Here is a 10,811-nt window from a genome sequence, read left to right as displayed (position 1 = left end):
TTCCCAACGCCAAGTCCAGATGAGAAACTTTCCATCTGCGCTGTATTATTCTGGTCAGGAGCTGTCACTTGGCTGACAGATAAGCTCAGGATAAAGCACAGCACACACACACACTCCAGTCACTTCAGAAATGAGTAGTTGCAGGTGTTTTAAAGAAGAGATTTTGACTCCTTTGTTGCCTAGGCTGAAATGCACACATTTGACCAAAAACGTCAATTTCTAGAAGTGGGATTTTTTTTTTTTTTTCTTTCTTTTCTTTTTGAAGTCTCCAATTCTGGGCCTGTAGGTTTCAGGCCGTTTTTCCCCAGTTACTTCAGGAGCAGGGAAAATTTGGGAAGTGCAATACTAGGATAGCTTCTGCCCGCTTTCAGTGTTCATGCTGACAATTGATTTTGTCTTCAGAATGCTCCAAAACATCAAGCATTTCTTCTATTATAGCCTGTAGCGCCCGACCCAGCTGTTCTGCCGTATACGGTTTTCCCAGTGGAGGCACGTGGACAAAAGCCGACCTCCCGCGGCTCTGGTATAAGGAAGTGTAGTACGTGAAGTCACAGAGGTATCTGAAATACAAGAATAAAGCTTATTTAACAACAAGTGACAAATACAGAGTGTAAACGGCGGGACAGGATGGACTGTATATTCTTATCAATTCAGCATTGCAGCAACATCCTGCGATAATTAGTGGAAATCAAGCCGGGTATTGTGAGTCTGGGTGATTCTTTTAATCAAATCCAGGACAAAGAAACGTAAAAATCTCTCTTTTTCCCCCAAAGATTGGGTGACCACTGAAAAACAGACAGTATCGCCAGCCCCATGAGAAGTGAAAAGCGTTATGAATCGTACGGGCCTCGTGAGTCAAGGACGAAGGGAACATGCGTTGCAGTATGAGGCTGGTTTTGCCCCATCTCTCGCTGGCACCCCATACCTGCCGGCGTCCTTAGATATAGTGACCGTGACATCCAGCCCCAGCGCCGAGACTCTCTTGCAAACCGTGTCCATGTCAATAATGGAGTCGATGCACTCTGGACCACCTTCTACGCAACACTGAGAGCCCGGGCAGAAACGGCAGTTGTCTAAGCCTTTATAACCTACATTATGGCCACACTTCTCCAGAGTTACAGTCGTAGCCATACCTGAAACACCCACATGAACCACCAACTACAAGAGAAAAAAAACAAACAAACAAGTTAAATCAACCAAAATACAAATAGTGGAGAACCAACAGCCCGCTGCTCCCAGTTAAAGAGTGATGGAGTTGTTACAGGAGTTCTTGCGGGAGTATCACAGTAACGAGTCATTTTATCAATGAACTCGTGGGTCTAGTACAGAACAATTCTTCTTGTTTCACCCCCTCCTGGCCTAAATTGTAATTTACTCGGGGTAAAAATGAGCGTTGGCACGTTCACAGCCGAGCCCAGTGCTGGAAGAGCCCAGGTGGCACAGACTAACTACGAGCTGTCTAGACAGCCCTGTGCTGTGGCCTCTTCACACCCACTGCTCCCATTAATTGGGGAGCTCTATTCCGAGCTATAAAGTTCTACAAGTTCACCTGTTCTCATGACAAAAGAGAAAAAGAGCTAGTGAGGGACTACCTGTCTGAATATACATTAAAAATGGGACTTCACATGATGCTCGTTGCTGTAAGGATGACAGATTTCAGCCATTTGCCCTGTCTTTTCTCCTCCTCCTCCTCCCTTTACTCACTCACTTGTGGACTGTGCTTTTTCCATAACGCAGGAATGAGTCTTTGCACCGTCTGGTATTCAACGGGGACCTCATAGACGTGCAGATCCACATCATCTCGCAGCCCGAGCTTCTCCAACTCCTAAGAATGTAAGAAAAAAGACAAAACCAGGACGGTCAGACACAAGCTCAGCAGAGGAGATACTTCTGGAAAGTTTATTAGCAGAGTGAGTCCGCTGTGAGGGACGAACCTCAGCTCAGCATTCCGGCTGTATAACCTTGTAAACAGCACTGTAAAAAAAAAAAAAAACAACAGAAAGGGGAACAACAGAGGCATCTCCCCACCTGTGTTAACAGTCGTCACCCACAGGACCGTTTGTTTTGCTCTGATGTGTGTACCACAAAGAAATCAACATTTAACTGACAACAGTTATCAGCAACACCCACGCTCAAAAGACAGGTTGGCTACATTATTTATAGAAGTATATAGTCATACTCGTTTCTTGACAGAACTAGACATTATGTAGAGAAAACAGAATTGAGAAGGTTATATTCATTGTCTGATTTGTTGTCTCTCAGGACTGCTGGCCTGGAGAGCAAATTCCCACTTGTTTCCGGGTACAGAGCTCTTAGGGTGAGATTCTGTGTCTGTGAGTCCCCACAAATGTTAGCAAACACTCCTCATATGAGAAACGGGAGCACCATTGGCACCTCCTCCTCAGCATATTTGTTTTACTGTAATTTTGGCAGAATTCAGAGTACAATACAGCCTGTTTCCAAACTGTAGAAGGGGTTTCCATCACTAGCTATACCTAGACCTAATATATTGTACTTAGTTTTGCAACATGACCCGTTACTATTGACGTGATTCAACTAATGCAGTAAATTATTTCTCCCTCTATAATGTTAACTAAAGCCATGCCTTGAAAACATCCCAAATATCCAGGCAACAAACGTAACCAATTTCCTTTCAACCCCTTAAAATAAGTGTCAATTAAATACCTTGCAAAGACTTGTTTAAAACCAGAGGGAAGAGGCCAGATCTCTTTTCCCCCCAATATACCCGAGTGGCGAGCACACTGTTTCAACCCAACACTGTGAGTTCCCTCTACACACAGCCCATGGTTGTGGACACTTCTCCCTTGCACCTTTTGTCTCCATTTCAACACCAGTCTCACCAGTAAGGCTTCAATTCGAGGCTGATTTGGTACCTCAGACTTTACCAGTCTAGCCCAGAACAGGACTCCACCAGAAGCGAAACCTTCCACAGCCATCAAACCCAAACTTCCAAGAACTCAAGGAAAAGATACACACCACGTGGTCTGAAGCCTCTGAAAAAAAACCCCACCACATTCTTAAGTAAAATCATGAGCTGAGCTCAAATCCAGGGGCCTTGTGCGAGTCTACACCGGGAGGCACTTTTCCAGTGGCTGAAGCCACTTCAGTTATTGTGTTTAACGAGTTCCAACAGCATCCATCTCGGATCACGTTTCCCTCTGATGAAGACAGCATTTTTTGACGCTCTGAAAAACTTTACAGCTGCTTTTCAAGAGTGATAAGCGACTGTACATGCCGTGATGCTAACAGCCTTAGAGTCCTCCCATAACCCTGCCTCCTCTGGAAGCGCATCCTTCTCTCCGAAGACAGAAGGACTCGTGAGCTCTTGCATCTCCGTCACCAGGCCTGTGTTTCAGGTAGAAGAACCAACTCCAGCTTTTCACCAGTTAATACACAGCAGCAGCTTGTCGTCTGGGGCTGCTCCTCTCCTCCGAGATACATGTCGGTTGAAAAATGCAATCTTAACTCGTGCCAAAAGCTCGAAATGATTACTTGTGCTAACATCAAAGGGGCTGCCTGCACAGCAACAAAATAACCTGCAACTCTCACATCCATAAACCGCTGTAGTTGCTCCTGTGGATCTGAGGTAGAAACAGCGATGTAAGAAGCCATCAAACTATCAAAGGACATCTTAAAGTATTATTGAATTATTAAATTATCTCCATTTCAGGTTCAGATTCGGTGATCAGAGCCAAGAGCTGCGCTTTCATGCGATTCTTAGGCTTTATTTTCCTGTGCATAGAGATTATACTTGCAGACTCCAGGCTAAGGAGTGTAGATTAGCTATTTTCACCAAAGCTTACTCAATTTCAAATCCTGTATTTCCCTAGGTTTAAAATTCTTTCAAATTAAAGGCAGCTGAAAGGAGAGGACAAGCTGAGGTTCTCGGACTCCCCCATTACAATCCGACCTCCTCTATATAAACGTGAGCAGTATTTAGTACCTTTTTTTTTTCCCCCTGTAGTTATCAGCACGAGTCGTTTCTTTACTGAGGAAAAAAAAACCCCAAACCCTTTCACACTCGTACGGACAGACCACAGAGAGTGTAACAAGATTTAAGATAACTAAAAGATGGGGGAAAGGCAAGAGTAAGACTTTCACGGACCAGCAGATATGAGCAACAACAATGATAAATCACTTGCTCCGGCTCTGAGGGCAAGCCTGATATTAAAGGCTTGCTGTATTGATTAGTGTCTGGCACACACAGACATTCATTACCAGAGATGGATGCTAAGTGATGTTTCATCACATCTTCTTTACACAAATCTGCCTTCAAAATCTTAGCTGGTTTATGTGCTGCGTTAATAAAGTAAGTAGTTTACAAATGAGAGTATTCAAATACGAGTCAGTCTCTTTAGGAAAATCTCCAGAGCGTTAATTGGTAGGAATTCATCATCATTTCTCTAAAGAGCGTGAAACAGCTCCTAAGGATGAATTTGATTGTGGAAAAGTTTTACCAACTGCGTAGAACGAGCATCTACAGGGAGCAAGAAACCTCAGGCCGCAGGAGCCACACCATCACAGTGACAGCCACCTTTTCCAAACGCAGACACGTTAAACCTTAGCTTTACAAATTCCCAACTTTCTTTTAACCAAACACAGCGTTCGCGCGCTTCCATTCAATAATAAAGATGTACGCTGGCCCCCAGACAACTTATTACCCACAGCCTTGTATACCTGACAAATATAGAAAAACGAACATGTTTGACCGATTCCCTGACCCCTCAACAATGGTCGTCTTTGTGAGCCTTTAATATCCTTATCAGGTCTGTCTAGACACCCTGACAGCAATTGTCCTTAGTAATGTCAAAATGCACTCTGACCTCTCTCCTCCTCCTCCGGGCTCAGCCAGAAGCTCTTCGGGGGGGATGAAGGCAGGAGCCCATCAGCTTCACAGTCCACAGGGCACACCTGTGTCTACACCTAAGTCACACCGGGGAGGGCAGAAAAACGTACCGAACAGAAAAGCCCATTTCGGTAACAACTTCTTGAAAGGAAGGTCCCTCCCAAGGAAAAACTGCAGCTGAAAAAAAATTCCTCAAATGGAATTTTAAAAAGATGGAAAGAGGGAACAGCAAACCCACATCGATACAGAATACTTTCACTCTAAGCCTCGGAAAAGAAAGCAGAAAGAAGTTATTCTTCCTTCTGAATTTATAGGAAATCTCTCCCCCATGTGTAAAAATCTCTAAACGTTTCATCTTCACGTTATTAGATTGCTGCCGCCACTATTTAAGGTACTCGTTATGTTAACTACGTGTAAAAGTCATTTAGCTTTCAAAACCACGCAGCTATACTAGAAATTCACTGCATTCAGAGGGGAAAAGACACACCGTATCCGTGTTCTATATAAACAGCCAAATAAAACCAAAAAGAGCACTGGAAAGAAAAGCAGAGAATTTTATCCTCGGGATGCAGGATAATAAAAGATGTAATAAACCAGAACTAGCTTAGCCCTAAAGCTAGGAAGGATTTACAAAGATTGTTTAATTGATTTTTCTTCTATTAAAATGCAGATCACACCGTCTGGGATTCAGAAACTCAGACACGCCTTTGTGTCCACTCAGCTCCATGAAGTCCCCTGTCTGAAACTTGCACAATGCCCAACTCGCATGTGCTCAAAGACATGCTGTTCCTTTTTGTCTGGGCCTCTCGGGGCTGAGATGGGGCAAGGAAAGGCAAATCCTCCCCGCTGCCCAAAAGTTGATGTTTTTAGTTAGAAGCCAGCGCCAGCTATTAAACGGGACTGGGAGGAAGATGGGCTCCCGACGCAGCAGATCGCACGCCACCAACTCTAGTTTGATACTCTCCAAACACCCCACAAACCCATAAAATGAATTTAAAATGCAGGTGATTACTTCATCTATCAGCCACGCGGCTGAGCAGCCATCAGTGCCTCGAGCTGCCGGGCTGAAGGAATGACACGCCATTTCTCTTTATAGGAATTATACATTAGGTTTGGTTTTTGTGAGCAACATCAAAACACCCACTGCTCTTCCTGTCCCACAATACCCTTTTGTCTATCTCCTCTAGAATAAGCTTGTTTACAATAACTGACACTACATGAGGAAGAACAAACCAAATCAATCAGCCCCACTACTAAATTTCAGTAATGTACAGTTTTGTTTTCCACATACGCAGCTTGCATTTTTCCCCAAATTTAAACCGAGCAAACCCTAACTCAAATATATTCATTTCCAAAAGGGTCTCGGAGGCAAAGGTTTCACCTTCTCACATCAGCCAACACATTAGACATCTGGACATTAGTAGACTGTAATTGATTAGAGTTTGTGATTTAATTTAAAAGCATTCTAAAGAAGATATTAATCTCAGAGCTCTGAAGGGAAGAGAGATGTGTTGGGGAGAAAAATAGATTTAATTCCCTGGGCAACTGTACTAAAAGGTACCCCTGAATTCCCAGTAGCTTTGTCATAAACCACATCCAGAAGTGACAAATAAGGAAGAAGTGGGATAATGTGGCAGCGCTGTCCCTGGCTAACGCTTTTACAGAAAGTAACCTTAATTCCTGAGTTTAGCTGGGCACCTAACAAGAGTTTGATTTCTTCTTCTTGCCTCGTTTGTGAATATATCAGTGTGTTACACAGACGAACGTGTTCATGCAAATATGCAGCTACAAGTGGCACAAACTTGATTTGTCCGAGGGCGTACGATCTGCTCAAGCAATGATGCTCCACGAGCGCTCCTGTCTCCAGCAAGATCCAGCTCTGCCATTCAAGCACCACTTGCTGCGGCTTCTCGGCAGAAGGGAAGGTGGCTCCGGAGCCACAGACACAGCCTGTTTCCCCCACGCCTCCCCACCGCCGAAAGCAGGCGGCCACAGAAGGAACTGAGGGAGAAAAGCAACGTCTGCTTTGCTTTGGAGTCAGAGTCCTGACGTTCAGACCCACGTTGGACACCTCCGCAGTTCGCTTGATTCCCCGAGACTACCAGGTGGAACTCTCATTACAGAGGAGACTCAGCTTAAAGGTTAACCAACTTGCCCAGATTCAAGCTAGAGCCCAGGGAGAACATTAAAATTCTTCTGGGTTTGTTTGTTTATTTATTTTTGAGTTCTCTGCAGCAGAGGAAGATTCCAGGCTCCCTGCCCCATTTAACATCTTCCAAACCTAGGGAGTCAGCCTCTGAATTCCTTACTTGCCTCAGCTACATTAACTCAATCTCATTAAATTCTACTAGCTAAGGGATTGTTTTCTGAGAAGTGAATAAAACATTATCCAGCTGACCATCTGGATATCTGGAGTGAGCTGGTCTCGGTTAATAAACTGGGAACAAGTTACAAAAGAGCTGCAAACTAAAATTTGTACGGATACGTTATCAGGACAGCGCTTTGTTTCAACTTGTTAAGAGCGAGGTTAGAGCGTTACCTGAACTGCAATCCAACTGGCATTAACAGCGTGCTCCCCGAATGGACCAAACCCTGGAAGAGAAGGAAAAATCCACAGTGATGAAGTCATCCTTTACAGGTCTGATTAAACTTAAAGCTGCAAAGTGGCCTGCACTTCCCTGGTTTATAAATCCTGAAAGAAAACCCTCTTCTTCTAACGCCCAGTCCTTATTTACTTTACATCCAAGCACTAAATAAGAGACCTTCACAGAAACATTTGAACTGCGCACTTTTTACTGTGAAGGAAAACAATAGCTTGCCTCAAAAGAAACTCTGCTTTTTTTCCCAACAGACACTGGGGGAAGCATATTTTTTTCCTTCCTGACCAGGTTAGAAAAACTTCTTATTAACAGATAAGTTGACCGATGTCACAGAATGAGAACCATTATTGGATTTTCTGTTCCTGATTGTTTTAGCCCACAGCAGATGTTTCCACAAAGGAGGACAAGCCTGTCTCAACTATTTCTTCTATGCTCAGGTCTTCACCAAGATCTCCGTTAGCTTTAGTTATACCTTACCAGAAAATAAACAAAATGCTGCTGACAGCCCACCTACACCAAGCAGCTAAGGTTATGATAGCATTATCAAAAATACTTACTCACCACATCTAAATTTCCTAATTAATAACTTAAGAGTTAACTAGTAATCCATAACATCTTTTCCTGAGCAAGCACACAAAGGTTGGGCAATTTATCTGGGTGCAACGTCAATATGCTTTAATTTAAAATGTCAGAGTTACCCTATGAGCCTAATGCAATTAGGAGACATAAATTTTCTCGAACTCTTGAAAGGATTTGAGAGCGACTACAAATATTCTATGACACATTAATGGAAACATCCTATTTGCTATCAACAGTAAGTCCCAGGTTATACCGCACACGACGAGGTAAGGGATTTGCACAGCGTGGGTGGACTCATCCACGCTGATGGATCTCTCACAATCTACCCAACGTCGATACCTTCCCGTAATAAATCTCTCCGGAAGGTTTCCACAAAATCAAAATGTTGGTGTGTTTTCCTGGGAGCAAACCTCCAACGCTACTAAGACAATCTACGACCGCAGCGTGGGCCAACGAGTCGAATAATCTAATGCCTTCTCGGTTGTTTCTGCAAGTCAGGGATGTCCTACAGGGCTCTCTGGGAACAGTGGTGACCTACTAGGTTTCATTCCTAAAGAAACCGTAATATTGTCTTATGAAAGAAATAAAACACATCTATTTAACAATTCAGCCATCGGAAGGTTGAAATTCTACAGGTGCCCGTGCACGTAACGTAACCCTCTCGCTCCGAAGCCAAACGCCAACTGGCACAAATGCAACTGTGGGCTATTTCTCCTCTGACTCATCTCCTGTGTAGATCCCTCGTGTTATCTCTTTCGCAGAAGATAAGCAACTTTGTTGGTAGCAGCAAACTCCACCGAGCATGCCCAAGAGTTCCTCCGCATCCACAATAGAGCCCCTCCAAGGCTCATTAGCAGTAAACCAGCTGCGGGGATCTTTATGGGATTATCTCCTTACACAGTTCTAAAAAAGAAATTGGACACAAATAATACTTATCCTCAGTGAGCACATGCCCGTAACTGAACGGGAACAGCAGGCCATTGCTAGTTTTATAAAGGAATTTAGCGTGACATTGACGACAGATTATCAAATATAGGTAGACCTGACAGGATAACTGCTGCATTTCAGAAACAAACTTCCCCCTGAAAACAGGGGGAAAAAAAACAGGAAAAGTATTGCAAGCAGCAGAGTATCTACTGACGCAAGTTTTCTGTTTAGTCACTGCCGAGAGCAGCCGCTGAGCAATAGATACGGGTTTGGGAAAGCCAGAATTTGCCACCTGCTTCCTCGCTCTCCGCAACTGTTCTCTGCAAAGACACTTGCCTCCAATTAAAACCGCTCCAGCGCATCGACGACAACGAACCCCCTCGCCCCCACGCTCGCTATTCAAACGGCCGCAACTTCAGCTGCTGGGGGGGGGTAGGGACCTGAATAGTTTCACCGAGTTCCCCATTTGTCACAGAACTGCCTTCCCCACAAATCAAGCCAGCCGGCCTTTGTACCCGGGGGAAAGGAGCCTGACAAGCTCTCGCCTGCGACGCCAGGGCCTTTCATTCCTTCACTTAATTCTTCCCCCAGGCACTTCTGCAGTGCTGCGTGGGTTATTTTGATAACAGCTTCGACACCTGGATGGCTGGGGATGGGGCAGTCAGCGAGCAAATGCCCCCCACACCACGCTCTGAGTGCTCTTCCCATTCCTTTGGAGATTCAGTCCCCTTCTCTCCCCAACCAGCAAACCCTTAGGGAGGATCAGGGATGGAAGAGGGGGATCGCAAAGCCCCCCTCCTGCCTGGCCAAGCATTAGGAAAGTGGCTGCAAAGCCCCTCACCAAACAATGTACCCCCTCCCCCCCCTCCCAGGTCCTGACAACCCTCAACACAGGAGCTCCCCCTGCCCCAGTCCCTGCCCTCCATCCCCAGGGCTCCCACTTATCACCTCATACAGGGGACAGGTCCCCCCAAACAGCCCCCCAGGGGACAGCCTCCTCATCCATTCTCTCCTCAGTCACCCCCTGACGGGACAGCACCCCCTGCCCTCCAGCTCCTGGCCATCTCCCCTGTCATTCACCTCAGGGAAGGGGTCCCCGGGACAGCCCTCCCTCCAGCTCCTGGCCGTTCACCCCCTCCCTCCCTCATCTCAGGGAAGGGGTCCCCCACCTACGTACCCACCTCCCAGATCCTGGCCACCTCCTCCCTCACTCACCTGAGGGAGGAGTCCCCCGTCTCTCCCCTCCCTCACCTCAGGGATGGGGTCCCCAGGACAGCACAACCCCCTACCTCAGCTCCTGGCCACCCCTCCGCCACCACTCACCTCAGGAAAGGGGTCCCCCATCTGCCATCCCACCCCACCCCCCCCCCCGAGTTCCTGGCCATCTCTCTCCCACCCACCCCCCTCTTACCTCAGGGCAAGGGTCCCCGGGACAGCACAACCCCCCCACCCCTCAGCTCCCGGCCACTCCAACTCACCTCAGGGAAGGAGTCCCACATCTACACACACCACACACACCCCCATTGACCCCCTCACTGTCCCCCCCTCCCCAGGACAGCCCTCCCCTCAGGATCCCCCCTCCCCCGGGGCTGCTCCCCCCGACGCCCCGTACCCGTCACCACCACCGCCCGCCGCGGCTTCTCCATCGCGGCTCCGTCCCGTCCCGCCGCCGCCCCGCACTGAGCGCTCGGCCCCGCCCCGCCACCGAGAGCGCTCCGCCCCGCCGCCTAGAGCGGCCCCCGCCACCACCGAGAGCGCTCCGCCCCGCCGCCCAGAGCGGCCCACACCCGCCGCTTCCGCCGCCGGGGCGGAAGTAACTCAGCGGGAGGGGCCGGGCG

The 10,811-nt window shown here is 47.0% G+C and overlaps 1 protein-coding gene across 1 annotated transcript; it reads right to left on the bottom strand.

Annotated features, from left to right (window-relative positions):
* Positions 1-261: 261 nt before the first annotated feature.
* On the bottom strand, positions 262-10,670 carry PGPEP1 (pyroglutamyl-peptidase I). Its single transcript, XM_074163795.1, has 5 exons — positions 10,586-10,670; positions 7,407-7,459; positions 1,709-1,825; positions 926-1,158; positions 262-560 (listed from the first exon to the last, which is right to left on the bottom strand). The coding sequence occupies exons 1-5, from the start codon at positions 10,617-10,619 to the stop codon at positions 368-370; spliced, it is 630 nt and encodes a 209-aa protein (XP_074019896.1). The 5' UTR covers positions 10,620-10,670; the 3' UTR covers positions 262-367.
* Positions 10,671-10,811: the final 141 nt, after the last annotated feature.

Source organism: Numenius arquata, chromosome 25, assembly GCF_964106895.1.
Source record: "Numenius arquata chromosome 25, bNumArq3.hap1.1, whole genome shotgun sequence".
NCBI classification, from domain to species: Eukaryota; Metazoa; Chordata; class Aves; order Charadriiformes; family Scolopacidae; genus Numenius; species Numenius arquata.
The sequence above is the reverse complement of the archived record's forward strand: the minus strand, read 5'-3'. Positions and strand labels throughout refer to the sequence as shown.

Excerpts from the sequence above, each read along its gene's own strand:
- PGPEP1 (XM_074163795.1), bottom strand. The coding sequence starts at position 10,619 with ATGGAGAAGCCGCGGCGGGCGGTGGTGGTGACGG. Across the intron at positions 1,826-7,406 it reads CCAGTTGGATTGCAGTTCAG|GAGTTGGAGAAGCTCGGGCT; the intron begins GTAACGCTCTAA and ends TTACATTCTTAG. Across the intron at positions 1,159-1,708 it reads GGAAAAAGCACAGTCCACAA|TTGGTGGTTCATGTGGGTGT; the intron begins GTGAGTGAGTAA and ends TTTCTCTTGTAG.